The sequence below is a fragment of the Jaculus jaculus genome, chromosome X, assembly GCF_020740685.1.
Source record: "Jaculus jaculus isolate mJacJac1 chromosome X, mJacJac1.mat.Y.cur, whole genome shotgun sequence".
NCBI classification, from domain to species: Eukaryota; Metazoa; Chordata; class Mammalia; order Rodentia; family Dipodidae; genus Jaculus; species Jaculus jaculus.
Genome location: NC_059125.1, coordinates 120,263,156 through 120,289,517, shown reverse-complemented (window position 1 = coordinate 120,289,517; position 26,362 = coordinate 120,263,156). Strand labels below are relative to the sequence as shown.

At 37.6% G+C, this 26,362-nt stretch overlaps 1 protein-coding gene across 9 annotated transcripts in view; it reads right to left on the bottom strand.

Annotated features, from left to right (window-relative positions):
• Positions 1–26,362, bottom strand: part of Stag2 (stromal antigen 2) — a 194,641-nt gene that overhangs the window by 21,669 nt on the left and 146,610 nt on the right. For all 9 annotated transcript variants that reach the window (XM_045140054.1, XM_045140055.1, XM_045140057.1 and 6 more), the window contains 9 exons: positions 23,537–23,629; positions 23,344–23,433; positions 22,298–22,501; positions 19,975–20,045; positions 19,249–19,336; positions 19,079–19,159; positions 16,993–17,085; positions 14,096–14,270; positions 8,088–8,227 (listed from right to left, as the gene is read on the bottom strand). In XM_045140054.1, the coding sequence (XP_044995989.1) occupies positions 8,088–8,227; positions 14,096–14,270; positions 16,993–17,085; positions 19,079–19,159; positions 19,249–19,336; positions 19,975–20,045; positions 22,298–22,501; positions 23,344–23,433; positions 23,537–23,629 (1,035 nt within the window). The remainder of the gene's footprint in view (positions 1–8,087; positions 8,228–14,095; positions 14,271–16,992; positions 17,086–19,078; positions 19,160–19,248; positions 19,337–19,974; positions 20,046–22,297; positions 22,502–23,343; positions 23,434–23,536; positions 23,630–26,362) is intronic.

The window sequence follows — 26,362 nt, the reverse complement described above, 5'->3', positions numbered from 1 at the left end:
CAAAAAAAATATTGACTTCAAGCCAAATTACTTACATTTCAAATTTGTTAAATACTTCATATACTAAGTAGAGGATTAATTTGGCTTTGATAAATTTATTACATATATTTTTATTTATTTCTTTTCATCCTTATTAATTGTGAACCTTGCAGTATGAATATATTGTGTAGTAGTCATTCCCATTGAATTATACTCTTGTGTCTCCTTTCACCAAAGCCCATTTCACTGAGGACCCTCCTCAGTAGGGTTATTTATAAACACTGAGAGGTCATGAATGGAGCAGTCAGTCTCTGTAGGAGGAGGACAATACCTCAGGATACGCCTTCCTACCCTGTGCTTCTCACAATCTTTCAATAACCTCTTCCACAATGTTTCCTGATCCTTGGAGGACTTGTTACATATTTCTTGAAAGAAGATAAGTGATTTAAAATTTACTTTTTATGTAAGAAAGACTTTTTCAATACCATCTTACAATATTTAATCATATTTTATTAGCATAATTAACATTATCCCACATAACTTTACTTCAAAATGAAAATTCATGGACTTCCAGCTCTGATGGTGACGTAGTAACTACACCAAAGCGGCCTGGGGAGGAAAAGCCAATAAAAAAAAAAAAGGACCAGCAAAATACACTGTTCTACTAAAAAGTGAGGTGTAGAAGAAATTACTAAGGGCAGCAAAGAAATAGGAGAGATCCAGAGCATACAAAGCCCACATAGGCAGCGACTCCAGTAGCAGCAGCACCAGGTCCACGGGGCCATGGCTGCAAGGCTTGGCTGGAGCTGCAGGAAAAGCCAGGTGAGGGGATTTTCCACACACAATGGAGCTCCTCACAAACTCAAGAAACGTGACAGCTACCAACAGAGGAGCAGATCAAGAGATAGAGGATAATGTGGACCATCCTGAAAACTAGAGACACCATCCACAGCCTCCCCTTCCCCCACTGTGAATGCAAGCACCAGAGACCTGGGGAAGGGAGCTCACAGCACCCAGCACCAGCGGGGAGCACAGCAGCTCCAATGACCCAGCCAGCCTACTTGAACCCACAGCGCACCAAAGAGGGACCCAAGCAAGAACGCAACATAACTGAGACCAAAATCATCCCAAAAGGTAACTGGGAGTACACAAGGGAAAGGTCTCACTTGCTCAGAAGGTGACTTGGAACCCTCAACAGAACAGAAATTTAAACCTCCTAGTTGACAGGATTATGGGTGTGCAGCAACACACACCCTAAAGGATTGAGACTTTGTTAGAAGATCTGGTTGTCATAATACCTACTCTTACATAAATACTCTGTGCTGTTGTTCATCGAATGCATACATTGTTTAGTTCAATTTTAGAATCTGCCTGTATTTTATTCCACTCAGCCTATTTGACTACTCTCATAGCAGACAGACCCAACATCTAGGGTCACTTTCATAGATACCATGAGAGTCTTAAGAGCCACACCTAGCACCTTAAGCTCCTACCCTGAAGATACAGAACATCAGATTGATTGATACATCTAATACTATAGCTAAGTAGAAAAATCCAATAATTAAATTAATATAAGATACAAAAATATATACATTATAACACAAGAAACAACAAATATCAAGACAATATAAATCTACCAAAAAGTAATAATGCATCAGAAATGACCTCCACTGAGAATGAGTTACAGGAAATGCCTGAGAAAGATTGTTTAAAAAATGATTATGAATATGCTCAAAGAAGTCAAAGAGGAAATCAAAGGAATGAAAGAGGAAACCAAAGGAATCAAAGATGACACAGGAAACCAATTCAATTAAATGAGGAGGCCAAGACAAGACATAAATAAGGAAATAGAAATAAAAAAGAAAAACCAGTCAGAATTATTAGCAATGAAGAACACAGTTAATGAAATAAAAAGCTATAGAAAATCTCACCAGTAGAATGGATGAAGGAGAGGACAGAATATATGAACAAGAACACCAAGTGGCAGATCTAATACAATCCAACAAAGAGAAAGTCAAACTAATAGGAAAGTATGAATAGGAATGTCAAGATATTCGGGACACTATGAAATGATCAAACATAAGAATTCAGGGTATAGTAGGAGAAGAATTTCACTCCAAAGTTATAGTAGATGTTTCAACAAAATCATAGAAGAAAGCTTCCCCCAAACTGGGAAATTCCAATGCAGATACAGGAATCCTTTGGGACACCAACCAGATAAAACCTGGAAAGAACCTCTCCTCACCATATTATAATTAAAATACCAAACATACAAACTAAACAAAATATATTGAAAGCAGTTAGAGAGAAAAAAACAAATCACATACAAAGGCAAGCCAATCAGGATCATAGCAGATTACTCAACATAAACTTTAAAAGCCAGAAATGCTTGGAGTGATGTATTCCAAGTTCTGAAAGATAACAACTGTCAACCAAGGTTACTTTATCCTGCAAAGCTATCCATTCAAATAGAGAAATAAGGACATTCTACAACAAAAGCAGGCTAAAGGAATATTTGAAGACAAACCAGCTCAACAGAAAATACTTGAAAGAATCCTGCATGGTGATGAGAAAGAAAAGCACACATACAAGGAACCTGAAAAAACAAACACTACAACTCACATACTAGTTAACACAAGAGAGCAAAGTTAAAACTGGTAGAACTACATAAAAAAAGGCTAAAATGAACACACACCTTTCAATGATATCTCTTAATATCAATGGCCTCAATGCCCCAACCAAAAGACATAGGTTTATAGACTGGGTTAAACAGTAGGATCCTTCAATTTGTTATCTCCAAGAAACTCACCTTTCTCTCTCTCTTTTTTTTTTTTTGGTTTTTCGAGGTAGGGTCTCACTCTGGCCCAGGCTGACCTGGAATTCACTATGCCGTCTCAGGGTGGCCTCGAACTCACGGTGATCCTCCTACCTCTGCCTCCCAAGTGCTGGGATTAAAGGCATGTGCCACCATGCCTAGCAAAACTCACCTTTCTATAAAAGGTGGACACTATCTTAAGGTGAATGGTTAGAAAACAGTGTTTCAAGCAAATGGGCCTAGAAAACAAGCAGTGGTTGCTATCCTAATATCTAACAAGGTAGACATCAATCCAACATTAGTTAGGAAAGATAAGGAAGGTCACTTTATATTGATTAAAGGCACACTCCTACAGCAGGACATTACAATACTAAACATATATGCATCTAACATGGGGGCTCCTAATTTCATCAAACAAACACTATTAGAACTAAAGTCATAGATAACACCAAACACAGTGGTAGTGGGTGTCTTCAACACCCTACTCTCATCAATTGACAGGTCATCCCGGGAAAAAATAAACAGAGAGGCATCTGGACTACATGAGGTCATAGAACAAATGGACCTAACAGATATCTACAGGCCATTTCATCCAAAGGCTACAGAATATACATTCTTTTTAGCAACACATGGAACATTCTCTAAAATAGACCATATATTAGGACACAAAGCAAATCTTAATAAATACAGGAAAACAGAAATAATTCCTTGCATTCTATCTGACCAAAATGGAATCAAACTACAAATTAATAGCAAGCAAAGCTGTAGAGCATACACAAAATCATGGAAATTAAAAAACACACTACAAAATGATGAATGGGTCAATGAAGAAAGGAAATTAAAAAAAAAAAAAAATCATACAGTCAAATGATAATGAGAACACAACATACCAAAATCTCTGGGATACAATGAAGGCAGTCCTAAGAGGTAAATTTATAGCTGTAAGTGCCTATATTAAGAAATTAGAAGCCGGGCGTGGTGGCGCACGCCTTTAATCCCAGCACTCGGGAGGCAGAGGTAGGAGGATCGCAAGAGTTCGAGGCCACCCTGAGACTACATAGTGAATTCCAGGTCAGCCTGAGCCAGATTGAGACCCTACCTCGAAAAACAAAAAAAAATAAAAATAAAAATAAAAAAAAAATTAGAAGCCGGGCGTGGTGGCACACACCTTTAATCCCAGCACTCGGGAGGTAGAGGTAGAAGGATCTCCGTGAGTTCAAGGCCACCCTGAGACACCATAGTGAATTCCAGGTTAGCCTAGGCTAAAGTGAGACCCTAGCTCAAAAAACCAAAAAAGAAAAAAAAATAAAAAAGAAATTAGAAAGGTCACACGTAAACGTCCTAATGCTTCACCTGCCTTGGAAAAAGAACAAGGCAAACCAAAAATCAGTACACGGGAAGAAATAATAAAGATTAGGGCAGAAATTAATGAAATAGAAACAAGCAAACAAAAAAATAAAACAATGCAAAGAATCAATGAGACAAAGAGTTGGATCTTTGAAAGGATAAACAAGATTGTTAAACCCTTAGAAAATCTGGCCAAAAGAAAGAGAGATGGGAATTAGAGATAAAAAAAAAAAGTAGTATCACAACAGATACCAGAGAAATTAAAAAAAAATCATAGGGACATACTATAAAAACATATACTTCACTAAGGATGAAAATCTGAAAGAAATGGATGATTTCCTTGGTTTTTATGACCTACCTAAACTAAATCAATGCAAGATTAATCACTTAAATAGACCTATAACAAGTATGGAGATCCAAGCATTTATCAAAAATCTCCCAATTAAAAAAAGTCCAGGCCCAAATGGATTCACTGCCGGATTTTGCCAGACCTTCAGAGAAGAACTAACACAACTGCTTCTTAAACTTTTCCATAAAATAGAAAAAAAAAATAGATTAATGGGGGTGAAAAGGCCCAAGTAAGGTTAGGGGAAGAGACTAAGTAAAGGAAAGTTGGAGGGAGGGCTAATCAAAATCTAAAAGGATATAAATAAATCATATGGAAACCTACTATTTTGGACATTGGAACACTCAGGAGCCATAAATTGTTACTAGAAAATTTTTAGTGCCAGGGATGGGATACCTTCTAGTGTGTTGTTGGCCAGGGAGGTCCCTGATGCCTCCAAAGCATTATAGGCCATTGTTGAGGCCCTTGGTTTCCCACCAGGAATAGATGTTAAGACCCTATTGCTGAAGACTCCACATACTTGGGCTGCAAGGCCACTCAGAAATCCTGCTGGAGCTGAGCTGAAAACATCCTCCATGTAGACCAGCTGACAGAAAGCTGGAAGAAGCCATTCTGCATGCAGTTCAATGGGAGAGAGAGAGAAATCACCAATGAAGATACTTAACAGTAGACACTGCAAGCCTTATATTTGGCCAGCCAGGCCAAATGAGCCAACAGGTGCAATAGTGGCACATGTGTCATGGTGGAAACCAACTGCCCTCGAATTGGACTGGAGGCAAGCTCCATGGGAGGGAATACATCCCTGATACTGAAAACCTACAACAGGGGTAGATATGAGCCCTAGGGCTGTAACATCTGCTGTGGTCTGGCTAAATGTATATACTATGCTCATCAAAATGCCAGGAAGCACTTTTCTTAATGTTCATACCCATATATTAATGCTACTCTCACTTTTGGTTAGAGAAGCATATCTTTTCTGATGGCAGTGACCTTGGGATGACTCAGAAGGCACCATGGTGCTGAGAAGAAGTGACAGGAGTACTCAGCACTGCAATATCTCTACCACACCTTCCAAGGCTCAGGGTCCATTGCAGAAGTGGTGGCAGAAAGAATGTAAGAGCCAAAGGAAGGGTAGGACTCCTTACAATGTGCTCCACCAGACTCAAAATGGCCTGGATATCCATGACCTCACAGTGCCTGACACTATCTACGTAAGACCATTATAATAGGAGGAAAAGACCATGACATCAAAATAAAAGACTGATTGAAAGAAGGAGGGGATATGATGGAGAATGGAGTTTCAAAGGGGAAAGTGGGGGAGGAAGGGAATTAACATGGGATATTGTTTATAACCATGGAAGTTGCTAATAAAAATAATTAAAATAAAATTTAAAAAATGAAAATTCATGTAAATTATGAATAACTTCTTACAAATTAAGTCAGATATTGACAGCAGACAGAAGTGATAATGCAAAAGTATGCTATCACAAGTTCACATAGGACAAATAACCAAGGCAAAACTATCCCCTGTATCCTGACTCCTACAACAACTAATTGTTACTCAAGAAGAAACAAAGCCTATTATCTTCATTATAAATGTGATTTCCAGGCTATTTCTAATATTCCAAATTATGGTGATTTGATTCAGGTGGACCCCATAAACTTAGGTATTCTGAATGCTATGTTCCCTGTTAATAGAGATTTGGAAATTAACGCCATTTGGAGGCAGTATATTGCTGGAAGCAGCCTTATGGGTATCATAGCCAGTTTCCCCTTGTCAGTGTTTGGCATACTCTCCTGTTACTATTTTCCACCTGCTGTTGGCCAGCAGGTGAGGTCTACCCTCTGCTCATGCCATCACTTCCCCCTGCCATCACAGAGCTTCCCCTTGAGTCTATAAGCCAAAATAAACCATTTTTTCCCCACAAGCTGCTTTTAGTCACGTGATTTCTGCCAGCAATGTGAATTTGACTACAATAGTACAATTGGTACTGAGGAGTGGTGGTATTTGCTGCTAGATACCTGGCTTTTTGGAGCTGATTTTCAAGAAGAATGTGGAAGAATTTGAAACCTTGGCCTAAAAAGCACCTTGCAGTGCTATAAGTACAGCTTTATGGACTATTTTGGTCAAACTCAGACCTGAGTGCTGTAGGAACTATAGACTGGGAGGTTTGGCTTATGAGGGTGAGAAAAAGCTTTGCTTTGCAGTTTGTGTAAGAGGCTTGCTGTTATTACCCTGTCCAAAGAATTTGGGCAGGGCTGCTTTGCATAGAAATGGAGTGGTGTGTACAGAGGGATATGGCACAGAAAGAAGTCTTTGGGCTGAAACTGGTGCCCATTCAACATAATCATATGTGAGATTACAACCATTGAGATTGGTCCAGCTGATCTGCATTGGGGCAACAGGAAGAATGTTGACTCTTTTGAAGGGGCCTAAATGCTCAAAGGTGTCTTGTTCTTCAGAGTCCAATTTATAACCCCTGGATTAACAAATTGGCAGCCCACCTGGTATTATGGAGTATAGAAATGCAAGAAAGAGAGGGTCATTGAATTTGCAACACAGTCTTGTGTTTTGGAAACAGCCATGGGCAGTGTGAAGTAGGTTTGCTGGATGCCTGCATGGAGACCTGATGGAGCCATGAGGATGAACCATTGGTTGCAGTGAAGATGCTGGGACCATGGGATGGCTGGTAAGAAAAGCTGCCAGATGAAGTTTTCTAGGACTGTGAGGCCTAGCTGGAGGGGCAGAAATGGAACTCGAGAGTTATGGCTGGTTAGAATTATCGGACATGGCGATTTGTCACTGATTAGACTTGTTGGACTTGGAGCTATGGAGTTTGATGTTTGCCCTGTTAAAATCTTGATTGTATAATACCAAAAGATATGAACTTCTAAAAACCCATAATGACACAGAATAAACAATATTTTTTTTGGTATTATGTTTCAGTTGAAAGATCTCAGGACTACAGGAATGCTTGAACATCACTGAGATGGATAGAAACTATGGGGACTCTGAAAGTTGGAGAGAATGCATTGCATTTTACACCATGTATGGCTATCAGCTTATGGAGGCCAGGGGCAGAAGACAGTGGTTATCCTGAATGCTAGGTTCCCAGCTGATGAAGATTTGGAACTTAACAACTCCTGGAGGCAGGATATTGCTGGGGGTGGGCTTATGGGTGTTATAGCCAGCTTCCCCTTGCCAGTGTTTGGCACATGCTCCTATTGCTATTTTCCAACTGATATTGGACAGGAGGTGATGCCCACCCTCTGCGCATGCCACTGTTTTCCCATGCTATCATGGAGCTTCCCCCCTTGAGTCTGTAAGCAAAATAAACCTGTGTTCCCCCCCCACACCACAAGCTGGTTTTGGTCAGGTGAACTCTGTGAACCTGACTACAACACAAAGCAAAATATCTTCTAATTAGAAGACTGGAGATATGTGTACATATTAATGAAAATTTTAATCATTTAAAATAATTTCATTTAAAAATACTAAAAAGGAATTTAACACTTGCAGTGGCATTAAAGCTTACAAACCAATGTTAAATTTTCTTCTATACATTAAAAAATTATCTTACATACATTTCAAAATCTTACCTTCATATACTGCTTGAAGATATCTGCAGCTGTATTCATCTCCACCACAGTATATACAATTAACTTACAAAATGCTGCAAGTAAATTTCTCCTCTTATGCAAAGCTTCAATTTTACTGGCTTCATCCTCCTGCTGACCATCTGGGAGAAATATTCAGAACATCAGTAACATTTACTTCATTTATATATACTTTTAGTTTATAAAATCTTCCCAGCCTTTTACTGGAGAATTTGAAAAGGGTAAACTATCAAAACTAAAATGATTATTACTACTCAGGGCTGGAGAGATGGCTCAGTGGTTTAGGCTTTTGCCTAAGGACCCATGTTCAATTCCCTAGTACCCACATAAAAGCCAGATGCACAAGGTGGCACATGCACCTGGAGTTCATTTGCAGTGGCTAGACACTCTAGTGTGCCCATTCTATCTGCCTCTCTCCCCCCACAATAAATAAATAAAATGTTAAAAATGTAACCACTCAGATATTCCAATCAACTACACATTTGTGAGAAATCAAAGAGAATGGTGCTTGTTGAATAGGAACAAATGGAGGGAGTCAAAGGAAGTAGTGACTATTACAGTCAAGATAAGCTTCTATTCTTGCCCAGCAGGATGCCTTGTCATGAGATGTACATATTCAACATCTGTTGATAGTCTCCTCCTTTCCTGAAGGCAAACCAACCTCCAAAATTCTCCCACAATTTCCAAGGATAATCTTCTTCTTTACTTCCAGATCTCTTTTATGCATTACTCTTTCATACATAAGAAATACTTAAAACAGCTTACAGGAACCATTCTGAGTTAAGATAATTTCACACATCATGCTCTTATGCTCAACAGGATAATGTAAAGGAAAACTCTACCACAACTGACACGTACTACCCAAGGATTGTTTCTAACTATTTCTCAATGAAAATAATCTGAAATTTTTCACATTAAAAGCTGTATAAATAATTTTACATAAACAGATTATACAAACAAAATTACTTATGAACACAACTATGGTATAGGAAAGAAAGATAAATGAAAACCCCTACCAAAATTTTTGATTCTGAGAACTGAGCATCAAGAATGCTAAATGGCCGGGCGTGGTGGAGCATGCCTTTAATTAATCCCAGCACTCAGGAGGCAGAGGTAGGAGGATCACCGTAAGTTTGAGGCCACCCTGAGACTACATAGTGAATTCCAGGTCAGCCTGGGCCAGAATGAGACCCTACCTCGAATGCTAAATGCATATTCTATCACTAAGCTACACCTCAAGGACCTAAAACATTATTTTAAGTATTTAAAAACAATACCAAAAAAACTCATCATATGTGTACAACCCAATGTCAAAGTTACTTTCTTTGAAACTTAAAATGTATCATTTACTCTTTTAATAAAATAATTACAGATGGCAGAGAAAATGGAAAACCAAGATCCACCAGTAAGTAAGACAAGACAGCTGAGATGTGCCGTCTCTACATCTGCCAAAGACCAAGAGAATTTCAGAAGTCGTCAAATGAATACTGCTCTTACTGCTAGCCTCACAACCAGTTCCAGGTGACAGACATGGCGATCAATCAAAAACCCATCAAAGGAGAAATCCAGAGACTACAGAGAACTCAACACTAAATCAGACTTGCCAAAAGGTCTGCCATGGCTCAGGGAATATTGTGGAAGAGGGGCCAGAAACATTGTAAAAGCCAAAGGGTGAGTAGGATTACCCTGAGGCATGATACACCACTATTCCACAGGGACTGACTGAGACCTTCATGACCCCAGAGTGAATACCATAATCCCACTGAGCAGAGCCCCTGTGGGTAACGGGAGCTGGGGCAAGGAGATAAAAGAGTATAAAAATAAAATAAAAATTTAAATTCAAAACATAAAAGATGATACTGAGCATATAAGCTAACCTTTTTGTAATGACTGTCAGTACAAAATATGATATCTATACAATATAACTTCTAATCGTTACTTAATACTGTACAGAGGAAAGAGATGTATAGATTTCCTCCTATAAAACTGCCACAATTGTAAGTGATCTTCAATTGCTCTTTGCCTCAACTTCTAAAATAATTAGCCATCTTTTCATTTATGGGTATTAAAGAATGTAGAGAAATACTTAACACACTGGACTTCCACAAGTGTCAGTTGTAATTACTGCTACACATTGCATAGTAACTCTAGAAGTCTATAATGCAAAACATTATAGGAACAACAATGGAAATAATGTGTTACTGCTGGTTGGAAAGACAACATGCAGCGAAGTTATATTATACAATCAGACAATTTCAGTCTTATGTATACACCAGAAAACCACTTGTACATGTAATCAAGGAGATAAGCATGTGTTATCTGTTGTAACACTTCATAATCAGGGGGAAATAAAAACAATCTAAATGCCTAACATTAGATATGTGATGTATAGTGGTTAAACAGCCAGTAGTTCAGATCTACAAATAACTGTAGCCATGTCAATACTGGGGGAAAAAAAATCTCAAAACTGTTAAGTCAAAAAAGCAAGATGTAGCTCGGCATGGTGCTGCACACCTTTAAGCCCAGCACTTAAGAGGTAGAGGTAGGAGGATTACTGTGAGATCGAGGCCAGTCTGGGACTACTGAGTGAGTGCCATGTCAGCCTGGGCTAGAATGAGACCCTACCTCAAAAAAGCAAAACCAAACAAAATTCTAAACTTGACAAAATCTGATAGGTGGGTATGTACTTTTCCACAGAGTAGAAGACACTTCATTTTAAAATTTGAAACAGGACTGCAGAGATGGCTCAACAGTTAAGGCACTTGCCTACAAAGCCTAGCAACCCAGGTTCTATTCCCCAGTACTCATGTAAAGCCAGATGCACAATGTGGCACATGCATCCAGAGTTCATTTGCAGTGGCTACAGACCCTGCAGTGCCCTTTCTTTCACATTCTCCCTCTTTCTCCCCTCTCCCTCTTTTCTTCCTTGTAAGTAAATAAAATCTTTTTTAAAAATATTTTTTGTTCATTATTTATTTATTTATTTATTTGAGAGTGACAGACACAGGGAGAAAGACAGATAGAGGGAGAGAGAGAGAATGGGCGCGCCAGGGCTTCCAGCCTCTGCAAACGAACTCCAGACGCGTGCGCCCCCTTGTGCATCTGGCTAACGTGGGACCTGGGGAACCAAGCCTCGAACCAGGGGTCCTTAGGCTTCTCAGGCAAGTGCTTAACTGCTAAGCCATCTCTCCAGCCCAAAATATTTTTAAAAAGTTGAAACAGGGAGAGACGTACCATTCTGTCTTCCAGATACAAAGTGGCTGTGGGATTCATGACCTCACAGAGGCTGAGACTACACAAGAACTGCTCAATAATAGGAGGGGGAAAAGATGGTATTAAGATTGAACAGGAACTAGCTGAAAAGGAGCATTTGGTGGAAGAGAGAAAGAGGAGAGGGCTATGATCATGGTATGTTGTGTACATGGATGTAGGTAGTAAATATTTTTTTTTTTTTTTTAAGTAGAAACAGGGAAATAGTAGCCACAGCAGAGAAGACTATGAAAAATGCATTCTGGGAAAAGCCTTCAAGTCTCAGGAATGCTATTAAGCCTACTTAATTTGCAATGGTAAATGAAGCCAACATAATTTCTCAACTAATGAAAGGGTTATATTTTGTACCCTATTTTAGAATACAATGATACTTTCCTACATAGTTTTTTTTTTTTAAATCAAAGACAGAGAGAGGGAGAGGGAGAAAGAATGAATATGAATATAAGAATGGGACTCCAGATACTGCAATCAAACTCTAGATACATGTGTCATCTTGTGTGTGTGTGTGTGTGTGTGTGTGTGTGTGTGTGTGTGTGTGAGTGAACTAACATGTTTTCATAACATTATGCATATGGCTTATGTGGGACATGGAGAGTCAAAGATGAGTCCTTAGGCTTCATAGGTAAGTGCCTTAACTGCTAAGCCATCTCTCCTGCCCATACATAGGTTTCTGTTTTAAAAAGTATTTTTATGTATTTATTTGCACATTTGTGGTATGTGGTGGGAGAATGCCAAGGTCTCCTGGTACTACAAACCAATGCAAGATGCTTGGGCCACTTTTTTGCATCCAGTTTTATGTGGGTGCCGGGAAAAACAAACCTGGGACAGGAAGCTTTGCAAGTGCCTTTAACTACTGAATATCTCTCCAGCCCCTACTCCCCTCTACACATTAGTTTTTAAAAGTCTTACTCAACTTTGCAAATCCATTTCAGATGATGTGGTAGTTTGAATGGACAGTCCCCAATAAATTCAGGATTTCTTTCTTTTTTTTTTTTTTTTTTTTAAGTTTTTCGAGGTAGGGTCTCACTCTAGCCCAGGCTGACCTGGAATTCACTACGGAGTTTCAGGGTAGCCTTGAACTCACGGCGATCCTCCTACCTCTGCCTCCCGAGTGCTGGGATTAAAGGTGTGCACCACCATGCCTGGTGAATTCAGGATTTCTTTAAAGTTTGTAATTTAGATCTGTAGCCACCTGGCTGGAGGTGTCGCTGTGGGTGAATCCTATGGTCCAGCTCTAAGGTGTGGAGGCGGATTTAGAAGTCCAGTCTAAAGGTATGCAAAGTGCTTAAGCTTAACCTGGAATTCTTGTGTGCTTGCTTGTTGTGCTGGTGGTGATGTTGGTTTTTCTCTCTGCTTAGACCTGTGGAAGTAGGGCCAACTTCTTCTGCCATTATGGAACTAACCATGCTTCAATAAATTCCTCCGTCCTTAACTGTGCCTAGTCTGGAAGTTCATCTCAGTAGCCTGAAGCTGTCTACTACAGATGGTATCTTCTCTCCAAGATATAAATCGGTTGAAACCAACCTCTACATACCCACACTTTGTAACTGTCCCCCTTACCTATCATAATGAACTTTAATTACTTGTTTTTAGGTGCTTTTTCTACCTTAACTGTTGAGGGAAGAGACACTGTCTTTTTTTTTTTTTTTCCATATGCATGGCACCTAGTTTGCTATCTACTGATCAGTAAGTACATGCCTAATGAATAGTAAGAATGAAAAATCTAACTAAGCCAGCAAGAGAAAGTAAAAGGTGAAAACTGAAAGCATACACATACACTTCACTGCATGGATTTTGACAACTACTTTAGTTACTCTGGTCTCTTTTGTATGCGAACATAAGCCTCATTATTGCCAAAAATATGTCTCAAGCCAAGCCTAGAATTATATGTTTATGTACAAACTGACATACAGTGGTGTGCCATGTCATATATGTCACACATATATATATATGAATGTCATATATGAATAAAACGTGCTTCTGTTTTATGTGCTTCAAAATAAAATCAAACTCAGAAAGAAGCCATCAAATTTCACTTCCTTTTCCATTCCCTCATATTCAAATAAAAGTAGCTGTAACCAGGCTAAAGAATAACTTAACACTAGGTGATTTGAGCACTGTCCTGTGAATTTTCCATACCATGCCCACAAAATTTTTCAGAGTTGCAAACATTTTCTTAAATTTATTTGCAAAGAGAGAAAACGACAATGGACATGCCAGGGCCTAGTACTGCTGAAAATGAATTCCAGATGCATGTGCCACATTTTGCATCTGTGAGTAGTAGGGAACAGAACCTAGGCCATCAGGATTTGCACCTTTAGCCATAGTGATCCATTTCCCCAGCCCTAAAACATTGTATAACATTCAAAACCCACATTCACATTCTCGGAAATATAAAAACTTATAGAATACAATGTCACTTAAATACCTTTTCTCTTCAAATTACCTAAATATTGCTCTTACCAATTATAATGAATCCCAAGAGTTCTACTAAGGTGCTATAACTGGAAACAGGCTGAATGCCAGTAACAAGCAGAGTAAGAAGCAGATACCTGACTTGAAAGGCTGTAGTCTGCAACACTATGTTGTCTTTACAATATGGTACCATGTTAGAATGCAAATCTGTTTTCATGTTTTTAGAATAAAATATATTCTAAGAGTATACATCATTTCTACCTAACTTTTATTTCCTGTGGAAACCCAGATGATAATAAAATTACCTGCACTGTTATTATCATCATCTTGTTCAATGAAGACATGATCCAAAATAAAGCTAAGCAACTCAGACTGCAATGAAGAGTCAGGAGTATAAACTAATGGCTCCAGCATGTCACGCCCTCCTGACATAATCTGATGACTGAAGATCATCAAAATGTCACACAGTATAGTAAAGGCCTAGTAAAATAAAGGAAATAATGTTATACGTTTCTAACTCTTATATATATAGATATATAAAATAGACACACACACACACACACACACACACACACACACAGGATGGAAATAAAATTCAATGTTCTATATTTGAAACTTAGTAAAAAAATTAAGTATTTTCTTAAAGAAGAATTCTGAAGAGACTGGATGCACTGAGGATGGTATGGCCATAGACTTTCCTAAGATTTCAAACCTAAGAAGCTTAATTTCTTAAATAATAACTACAAATACTTGAACAGTACATTACTGCTTACAAAGTTATTTCACAAACATTCTTTTTTTATTTTTCAGCTATGATAAATGATTTTTAGAATATGCTGAATCAGCACTTAACCTATGTTTTTCTTACTCTAGCCCCCTATTGTGAACTACACTGAAAATTTTCGTGGTGGTTATTTTCAAATATAAGACAGGATAAACTCGGTATAAACTTTGTTTTATGTAAAAAAAAAAATCAAGGAGATGACTACTAGAGTAAGTAAGGATCAAATAGTATGTGGTATTTTAAAGAAAACTCCTTCGAGATGGCTTAGCGGTTAAGCGCTTGCCTGTGAAGCCTAAGGACCCCGGTTCGAGGCTCGGTTCCCCAGGTCCCACGTTAGCCAGATGCACAAGGGGGCGCACGCGTCTGGAGTTCGTTTGCAGAGGCTGGAAGCCCTGGCGCGCCCATTCTCTCTCTCCCTCTATCTGTCTTTCTCTCTGTGTCTGTCTCTCTCAAATAAATAAATAAATAAAAATTTAAAAAAAAAGACCTAAAACTGAAATTCTCTCTATCGGCCTCTTTTTCTCTCTCTCTGTTGTTCTCAAATAAGTAAAAATAAACAAAAAAAAATTTAAAAAAAAAAGAAAACTCCTTCACATATATAGTAACTAAATAGGGGGAAAAAAACCCCATAAAATTGAACTTAGAACTGAAAGAAGAAAACTGCCAAGTGGAGCCAATCACTGGTAAAAATTAGTACAAAAAATTTGCTAATTCTACCAAGGAGTCATAAAACATAATGTTTTGCTTACACAGTCAGCCAGAAAATAGAATTAAAGTAAACTTACTAAAATGACAGATTACAACACACAACATGAAGCAGATCTTATTGGAATAAACACCACTGCTTTTATTATGCTCTAATCCCTTTATTCAATCTCTTCTCATTTTTTCTACTAATGCATAACTTCACATTTGCTGGGATATTTCACCATAAACATGCGGCCAAACAGAGTAAAAACAAGCAATAGCTATGGTTCTGTTTACTAAGTAACCATACAGGACAAGGAAAATGCTCAGGACATATCCCTGGAAGCTGTTAAGAAAACTGGCACACAAATTAACAACCCCATAATTAATCTGTGAGGTCTGATGAACAGATTTATCTTGAAGGTTACAGAGGATAACCCACAAGGATTAGGTGTTAGCAGTATAAAAATAGGGAATATTAAGCTGAATATCTTGGTGGGCAAATGCAAAATAAAGTAGCCTTTTGTGTTAAACTTGGATCAGTGGATAAATTATAATCTAGGAGTGTAAATCTAACTTCAATTTGCTACTACCAGAAATATTTTTCTTTTGATTTGGATATTAGAAATAAATATTATGTTTCTACACTTTTCATGCTATAATTCAACAGTGCATACTCAAAATTGAAAATGATTAGCCAAGCAACAGTCATGACAATGCAGTATCTATTTTACATGAGAAATTTAAAGTCAGCAATGGCATCTTGGCCATTAATTAACCCACATCTTATGTGGGGTCAAGCATATATGTATGGAAGGAAGAGAAGGAACTAGAAATAAAGAAAAAAAAAAAAAAAAACTTGTTGCCAAGTCAGTGTGGTGTGTGGTGGCTCACAAGAGGCTGAAATAAGAGAATTTCCTTGACTTCAAAAAACTCTGCCTCAAAAAAAAAAAAAAAAAAAAAAACACCAAAATCTTCCCAATATGGGCTGGAGAGATGGAGGGGGTACATGCATCTGGAGTTTGTCTGCAGTAGCTAAAGGCCATGGCGTGCCCATTCTCTCCCTCCCATTTCTGTCTGCCTGTTTCTCTGTTTCTCAAATAAATAAATAAAATAAAATAAAAATATTCCCAACAAACCATCTGAAAAACAAAGGTTAAATCATCAGAATTAAGGAATCAAACTAAAAATGATCTTAGACCAAAGAACAAAGTAGTCAGCAACCTGATTGCAGAGTTACAAAAGCCAATAATGAGAAGCATACACAGTAGGGCGGTAACACTTGGAAGAAAAGATATGCGATTCAATTTTTTTTTTTAGTTATCCACAGAAATATCAGGATAGGCATGAAAGTAACATTTCATATTCTCAGAGATGACAAAAACTTACGGATCTTCTCTTCCCTGAAGTGAACTAGTTAACAGACTTTTCTCTCAATAATGATGTCTATAAAATCATTATATAATTTATAAAGATCAATGTTTACTATGTATTATAAAGAAATAACAACACAGAACCATTAAATATAAAGGTAATCTATAATGCAATAATAATTCCACACCGAATTAATATATCCATTTTATTGGATGCAAGCCCAGCATATTGAGTTGCTGTTTAGAAGCATGGTATGCATAAGGAGGTACTTGGTACATTTCTACTTAGTATTAAATGTTTTACACTATTTGTTTAGATGTTAAAGAGTGTTTACAAAGAGCTATTGTAATTACTGACCTGTTCCTTAACAGTAGTATTCACGTTGGTCAAGTAATGTTGACATATCTGACAAAATACCCTCATCTGCTTCTTTAAACGCAGTAAATCCTCCTTGAAAAAAAAATTAACATGAACATTTTTAAATATTGTACAAATAACCCAACCACTATTTTTGGATTATATTAAAGCTTTACTATTTATATGACTACAATAACTCTTTAGTGCATTTGATTTAAACTCCTTTATAATTCATTGGCAGGGAAATAAATCATTTCTTATTCTCACAAATTTCATAAAAGTGCAAGCTTAAAAAAAATATCAGTCATAAACTACGAGGTATTACCCAAAAGAATCAAAGTCAGCATATTACAGACATACTTAGAAATCCATGTTTTACCACTGCATTGTTCACAATAGTTAAGAAACGAGATTTGGAAGGAGAAAAGGGGAGTGTTTGAAGGGTATTAGGATCATGTGACATTGTCTATATTTATGGAAGTTGTCAATAAAATGTTTTTTTTTTTAAAGAAATAGAATCAGCCTAGGTGCCCATCAACAGGTGAATGGGTAAAAGAAAATGCAATATATATACCCAATGGAGTTTTATTCAGCTATAAAGATAGAAGCACAAAGTGGTGCAAGCATCTGGATTTCATTTGCAGCTGTTACAGACCTCAGTGAGCCCATTTTCTCTCCTCACTCTCTCCCAAATTAATGATTAAAAATATAGAAATTCTAAGCTTCTAAAAGAATTATGTAGATTTAAGCAAAACAAACATGCTATCAAAGATTCCATTCTGAAGATTTTTCTTTTTTTTTTGGGGGGGGGGTTCAAGGTACGGTCTCACTCTGGTCCAGGCTGACCTGGAATTCACGATGGAGTCTCAGGGTGGCCTCAAGCTCACAGCAATCCTCATACCTCTGCCTCCTGAGTGCTGGGATTCAAGGCATGTAACACCACACCCGGCACAATTAAATCTTTAACTGCTTTAATATTTATAAAAATAAGCTCAGCTGGGCATGGTGGCACATGCCTTGAGTCCCAGCACTCGGGAGGCAGACGTAGGAGGATTACCATGAGTTTGAGGCCACCCTGAGTCTCCATCGTGAATTCCAGGTCAGCCTGGGCTAGAGTGAGACCCTACCTCAAAAAACTAAAAAGGCTCAAATGGGGGCTGGAGCAAAGGCTCAGCAGTTAAGGTGTTTGCCTGCAAAACCTAACAGACCAACATTCGATTCCCCAGTGTATATGTAAAGGCAAATGCACAAAGTAAAGGATGCATCTGGAGTTTATTTGCAGTGGCTAGAGGCCCTGGTGGACCCATATTCATTCATTCTTTCACTCCTTAGAAATTATATTTGCAGCCAGGCGTGGTGTTGCACACCTTTATTCCCAGCCCTTGGGAGGCAGAGGTAGGAGGATTGCTGTGAATTTGAAGCCACCTTGAGTCTACACAGTGAATTCCAGGTCAGCCTGAGCTCGAGTGAGACCCTACCTTTGGAGATGTATCTCCAAATAATATGTAAGGTAAAATTTCCTTCTATGAGTACACTGTATAGGATTCCAGTTTACAAACTTTCAGAAAGAGCAGTCCTTGCTAGTCCAATTACTAAGCATAATCAAAGATTATCACTATGGGGAATGTTTGAAAATACTTGTTATACTCAATCAACATATGATGTTTTTTCTAAATTTGGAATACCAGTAGTGAGATCTAGAACATTAATAAGGTGATCTCAAAACACAACCAGACCATAAGATAACCAAAAGGAAGCTGGCATATGTTTTAAAAGCCTAATGTATTTGTTTCAAGAGGTGCTTTGGCCAATCCACAATTCTGAGAAACTGGAAAATCAAATTACGCTTATCTTCACGTATGAACAATTTTAATTGAAAATCATATCCTGAAACAACTCTTATTAGTGCTCTTTCATTGGTTATATACATAAAATGAAACAGAACTGTTTGTAAAAATAAACACTAAATTATAGTAGATTAGAAACAAACATGACTTGAGCTAATTGCTCTTATTAAAGGTACAAGATAGCTGGAAATTATGAATGCTATGCATTCTAACATAGATACTGCTGAACTACAACATACCTTTGTGGAGCTGCTTTCGGTGATCTTAGCAAGCTGCCAAAGGATTACATAGTGAGTGCACTGCAGTGCATGAATAACAATCTACAAAAGGAACCAAAAGAATACAGGCAAAATTTAAATCACAAGCCTTCATTTTCAAAGTTAAGTAGGTAACATAAATAAATAAAAACCTGCTCAGGCATATCTCCATTTTCAATTCCGGTTTTCAAGAGTTTGTAATTACAAGCAAACAAATCCCACTTTGAAAGATCATGGGCACTGTAAAAAAAAAAAAAAAGAATTAAGTTATATTTAAAAAAACTAAAAAAGAGGGATATAATGGAGAGTGGAGTTGTGAAGAGGAAAGCGGAGAACTATCATGGTTTATTGTCTGTTATTGTGGAAGTGTTAATAATGAAATAAAAAAAAAAACGAACTAAAAAAAGAAAACCACTAAGCCCAGGGCTAGAGAGATGGTTTAGTGGTTAAAGCACAAGGGCAATTGCCTGTAAATCCAAAGGACCCAGGTTCAATTCGCCAGTACACATGTAAAGCCATATGCACAAGGCGGCACATATGTCTGGAGTTTGTTTGCAGTGTCCAGACACCCTGGCACTCCCGTTCTCTCCCTCCCTTTCTCTTTCTTAAATAAATAAAAATTAAACCCAGTTGTTGTTTTTGAATGTTTACTAAAATGCAGCAAATACATTAACATGCTCCCTGCAACTAAAAATAAATTAATAGCCATAAAAAAGATAGCAGAAAATTTTGTCATTCCCCAATTCAGAGCATGAATCTCACAAGTACGTTTTTCCCAAAAGCAAGTCAAAAGAACCTAGCCAAGAATTTCAAAACAAAACAGTCAAGGTAAGTTTGTCATAATTTTAATAAGTCACAAACTTACTGATTCAACTTACTTATGAAAAGCAGTGATCCTCTTCAATGTTGACAATACCTGATATGCATCATCTTCATCAGGCTCTTCTCCCTAAAATTATTAATAACACATTTTGAAATACTAAAATAAAATTTCTTCTCAATATTTTGTATAAAAATCAGGTGAAGAACTACCAAGCTTTAAAGCCTAGGCTCTTAAATGGTGATATCATCTTGAAAAATGAAGAGTACAATAATGAAAACCACAAATAAACTTCTTCATTAAGTACCAAGATCTGGCCAAATTTAAGTCACTATGGCTGAGTCAACATAAGGCTGTAATTAGGCCCGAAAGAGAAAAAAAAAATGCAAAAACATTCTTTATCCCTCTTCTACTAAGTAATGTTGACACAAAACTATTAAAAATGTACTATAATGATAAAAATTATATTAGATGACAAGCAAGAGACCATAAAAGTTAATAGCTAACAGACACGACATAGATATACTAAAAATGGTGCTCATGAGAAGATCCATCAAACCAATCACAAATACATGCAGGAAAATCCTCTGAATGACAAAATATGCTAGTCCTGACTAGATACCAACATTTCATCAGGTGTTCTCCAACACAGCCTACCTGAAGTTTTGGGAATTTTTTTTAATCTGCTTCACTAAATGAGATATAAAACTGATTAAACCCTAATTAGTCTACTGAATTAAATTCTAGGTCACCCACAAACATTCGTAGCTGGTTGTAAGCTTTAGTCTTTCTTCAAAGTAATTAAGCTTAGTTAAGCAACTGTCCGATTTTAAATGGATGTCGTAAAATATATATTTATTTACAGGGGCTGGAGAGAAGAGTTAGGAGTTAAGGCGCTTTCCTGTGAAGCCTAAGGATCCAGGTTTGACTCTCCAGAACCCATGTAAACCAGACATACAAGGTCACACATCTGGAGTTCGACTGCAGTAGCTACAGGCCCTGGAATGCCAATTTTCTCCCATTAAAAAAAGATAAAAATGCAAACATAAAAATATTTATTTACAAACAAACACCTTTAACCACTGAACAATTTATCCATTCCCTTATTTGTTTGTTTATTAATTCATTGGAGACATGGGAGGGGCAAATGGAAGAATGAGCATAAAAGGATCTCTTGCCACTGCAAGTTAACTCTAGACACAAACTACTTTGTACATCTGGAATTGAACCCAGACTTACAGGCTTTGCAAGCAAGTACCTTTTATCACTGAGCCGTCTCCCCAGCCCTTAATCTTAATAACAATTATACTTGGACAAGAGTAGAACCATTAAAATTTCTATGAAAATGATAACTGCATACTAACATGAGTAGGAAAAAAATCTTAAACTGTTACAAAAATGCTAAATAATTTGATAAAATAGGAAAATTAGAAATTAAAAATCTATATGATTTGTATATCAATAACAAAAGTGATATGCAAAAAACTACAAACAATAATTAGTAAGTATGGCTTAATTTCATCCAAATAAATAAAAAAAAAAGATGTATTCCAAAAGAAAATCACACTAAAAACACAAGTATGAATGAGGGCCTATGTACTAAGCCTCTCTGAAAGTACAACAGAACAACATAAGAAACACAAAGAGTGACAGTACCACAGCACTGACTTAGTAATCGTATATGAATTCAAGAACCATAACAACTTTTCACACACCAAGAAAAACACTACATGGTCTCAGTCTAGCTGTGGATTTCAATTCCATCAGTTAACCTATAATCTACTTATCACTTTGTCAACTAAAACTACTTAACTTGAGAGGAAAAGGTAGGTGGATCGCTGTGAGTTGAAGGCCAGCCTCAGACAACATAGTGAATTCTAAGTCAGTCTGGGCTAGAGCAAGATCCTACCTCTAAAACAAACAAACAAAACAATTTTTTTTATTTCTTTATTTGCAATCAGAGAGAAATAGAAGAGATACAGATAGAGAGAATGGGCACGGCAGGGCCTCTAGCCACTGGAAAAAGTCCTCACGTGTATGCACCACTTTGTACATCTTGCTTTACATGGGTACAGGGGAATTGAACTCCAGTCATTAGGCTCTGTCAGCAAGCACCTTACACTGAGCCATCATCTCTCCACACTGAAAGAATTTTTTTTTTTTTTTTGCTGTCATCTTTGAATTCACATATTTTTATTATTTTCCTATTTTGGTGGAAGAGTACTAGTAGCCTGATGAGTCACAGAACTAAAATACTAAACATGTTTTTTTTTTTTTTTTTTTTCCCCAGCACACTGCTAGACTTTCATGAAGACTAATGCCTGAGTGACTAAGTTACTGGAGGTGAACAAGCCAACTGACAAAATAAATGTAATGCATACCTCTTGCAGAAAATCTTCAAGAAGTCGGTTAAATTTATCTGCTAATTCATCTATCAGCTGACTTCTTGAAATATCTACTCTGTTGAAGATGGTGAACTCTTCATTACACAGTGCATGATACGTTTTAGAACAGGCTTCCAAAACATCTGTGTCTGTGTGCTTCTCTACAATATTTCTGATCTGACGTAATAAGGCATCCAAATGCTGCAAAATATAAGTTTCTTTATTAAAGCCAAGATGACATGACTCAGTAGCAGAATGTGTGCTTAGTCTATATAAGGCCCAAGGAATATAGTGTTTATACCACCATACCATCAAAAGTGAAAGTTTTCCGGCTGGAGAGATGGTGTAGCAGTTAAGGTATTTGCTTGCAAAGCCAAAAGACCCTGTTATGATTCCCCGGGACCAATGTCAGCCAGACGCACAAGAGTGCATGCATCTGGATTCATTTGCAGGGGCTGGAGGACTTGGCATGCCCATTCTCTCTCACAAATAAGTGCATAAATAAAATATATTAAAAATAAAAAGTGAAAGTTTTCAAATATAGTAAATTTAAATCACATGTACTTTTCAGGTAGTTGTCTAGTCATGGTAAATACATTGATGAACTTGCATGTGTTTCCTTAACTTTTAAAAAATTATTTTATTTTTATTTATTTATTTGAGTGACAGAGAAAGAGGAAGAGAGAAAAAGAGAGAATGGGCACACCAGGGCCTCCAGCCCCTGCAAAAGAACTTCAGATACATGTGCCACCTTGTGCATCTAGCTTACATGGGTCCTGAGGAACTAAACATTGCTTGGTCCCTTGGCTTTGAAGGCAAGTGCCTTAACTGCTAAGCCATCCCTCTAGACCCCTCAACTTTTTTTCAAGAAAAGAAAATATGTTTAATTTTACTTGATTAGATAATGACTTGGTTAATTGAAACAACTTACAATGACAATATTTCCTCAACTTTAATTTATTCTCATATGATAAAGTATTTTAAAAAATATAACCAAATGGTATGATAGTAAAATTAAATTATTATATGCAGAAAAATCTTACCTTTTCTAATCTCCCAGTAGTATAGATTTCCAAGTCAAAGTACTGAGGCAACTGCAATAAGTTAGTCACCTTTTCTGCATCTATAGAGTACTTTGAAATAAAAAGGTCATGTTAAAAAAATTACAATTATATTAAGTAGGCATAACTGTTGAAAGGACTTTTGAATGAAACTATGTTATCAACACAAACTTACTTTTGCTAGTAACTGGGGAAGAGCAACAGCAAAAAGCTCAGTGATTTTTGTCCTGTCATCCAACTGGGTCTTCTTCTCTTTTGCTGTCAGCACCTGAAGTTACATAAACCTTTAACATTATTTTGTTCCTAGAGTTTCAGTAAGACATACATATAAGTAATAAAAGTGTATTTGAAATAATAGGCCCAAACACTCTGAAACAGCATCTTGTATTATTACAACCCAGACTGGGCTGAATTTGTGATCATTCTACCTCAGCCTCCCAAGTGGTGAGATTATAGTAAGCATCACACTGCCAAGCCAAAAATTCTTTTTGTAAAACTTTAGTCCTAAAGTAATACTAAAGAAAATAACATTATTATTCTTAAGAGAAGAAATGGGCTGGAGAGATGGTTTAGCACTTAAGGCTCTTGCCTGCAAAGCCTAAGACCCAGGTTCAATTCCCCAGTACACACATAAAGCCAGATACATAAAGTGGCGCAAGGTATGTGTGCATTTGGAGTCCCTTTGTAGTGGCTAGAAATCCTGCATGCATCTCTCCTCCCCAATCTGCCTCTTTCTCTCATAAATAAATAAAATATTTTAAAAAAATAATGCCTGCACCTCATGGTGCATGCCTATAATCCCAGTACATGGGAGGCTGAAGCCAAAGGACTATCATGAATTCAAGGATATCCTGGTCTATTTACTTAGGACCAGGTTGGCCAGTCAGGGTTGTCTATCAAAATGCTGTGTCAAAAGTATATACATATAAGCCGGGCGTGGTGGCGCACGCCTTTAATCCCAGCCCTTGGGAGGCAGAGGTAGGAGGATCGCTGTGAGTTCGAGGCCACCCTGAGACTCCATAGTGAATTCCAGGTCAGCCTGGGCTAGAGTGAAACCCTACCTTGAAAAATTTTAAGTAAAATACAGATCAAGATTCAATTAGAGAAAAATTATGGAACAGGTGCAAGCAGTATCCTCCTAAGTCTCCATGAATCAAATCTGGGAAAAATTCAATGTGCCACTTAAAAAAGAGATGAGAATGGAAAGACAAGGGAGGACATAATTAAAAACTGGAGATTGTGAAAGACTAGATGAAACAGAGAAAATATTGAATGTTAGATATGGAGATAACAGACTGTAAAGCTCAGAAATTTTTTTTTAATATTTTTTTATCCATTATTTATTTATTTATTTGACAGTGACAGACACAGAGAGAAAGACAGATAGAGGGAAAGAGAGAGAATGGGCGCTCCAGGGCTTCCAGACACTGCAAACGAACTCCAGACGCGTGCACCCCCTTGTGCATCTGGCTAACGTGGGATCTAGGGAACCGAGCCTTGAACCGGGGTCCTTAGGCTTCAAAGGCAAGCGCTTAACCGCTAAGCCATCTCTCCAGCCCAAGCTCAGAAATTTTAAAAGCAGTATGGAAGAGGAAATTCACTCACTCCTGCCCCTGACAGTGAATCAGTAAACAAAAGGGAAAAGGACTCTTTAAGAGCAAAGGAAAAAACAATTTGGATGCTGACCCTACAAGCAGCAGTAAACACCAGGAATTAGCCAATGCCACCATTCTGCAACACTGCCAGTTACACAGGGGAAAGGAATCAAACCTCTTGACCAGGAAAAGAAATTACTCTACAACCACAGATCCAAACTCCATGCTGCTTACATGCACTAAGAGTTGAGACCAAAAGAACCACAAAGCTATTCACATGAGAACCCCATGGGAGCTGACCTGAACAGAAACAAACTCAGGCTAAGGCCACAAACACAAGTGGCTCAAAGCCCGTTAAGAAAAAATTTCCAACTGCAATGGTAAAAAAACACTATGTTTGTGTATGTTGTGGGAGGAGGGAGATGAAATCCACACAGGTAAAATGATATTCCCTAGCACACCCAGGAAGCTACAGACCCTATAGACTCCACAAAAAAAAAAAAAAAAAAAAAAGAAAGAAAGAAAGAAAGAAAGAAAGAAAGAAAGAAAGAAAGAAGCAAACAAAAGAAACACTAGTAACTAGTAACTGATAAACACTTTTAGCAGTGTCAGGTCATAACACCAACATAAAAAAAAATCAATTCTTCCCTATATACCACTAAGAAACATGCCTCAGCAGGATGTGGTGGTGCATGCCTTCAATCTCAGCACTTGGGAGGCAGAGATAGGAGGATCACCATGAGTTCAAGGCCAACTTGAGACTGCATAGTGAATTCCAGGTCAGCATGGGCTAGAACAAGCAAGACCCTACCTTAAAAAAAAAAAAAAGAAAGAAAGAAAGCGAGCTCAGAAAAGACCTACAAGAAAAAATTTAAAACACTGAAGAATGAAACTGAAGACAATAAATATGAAACAACCTACCCTTTGAATGGATAGGCAAAATTACAAAAGGAATCTGTAGATTCAATACAATCCTCATCAAAATTACAACAACCATTCTTCACAGAAACAGAGAAACAATTTTAAATTTCATTTAGAAGTATGAAAGACCTCAGATAGCCTGAGCTGAAGAAAGAAGGAAGAGGAGGAGGAAGAGGAAAGCAGAAAGAAGAAAAAGCAGGCAGGAGAAAAGAAAATGGCAATAATAACTATTAATATTACTATTTTTTTAAAGGCTGGTTGTATAACCATACCTGATTTCAAGGTATATTATAAAGCCACCATAACAAAAGAGCATGGGGGCTGGAGAGATGGCTTAGCAGTTAAAGTGTTTGCCTACAAAACCAAAGGATACTGGTTCGATTCTTCAGGGCCTGCATAAGCCAGATGCACAAGGGGGTGCATGCATCTGGAGTTTGTCTGCAGTGGCTGTATGTCCTGATGTGCCCATTCTCTCTGTCTTTCTC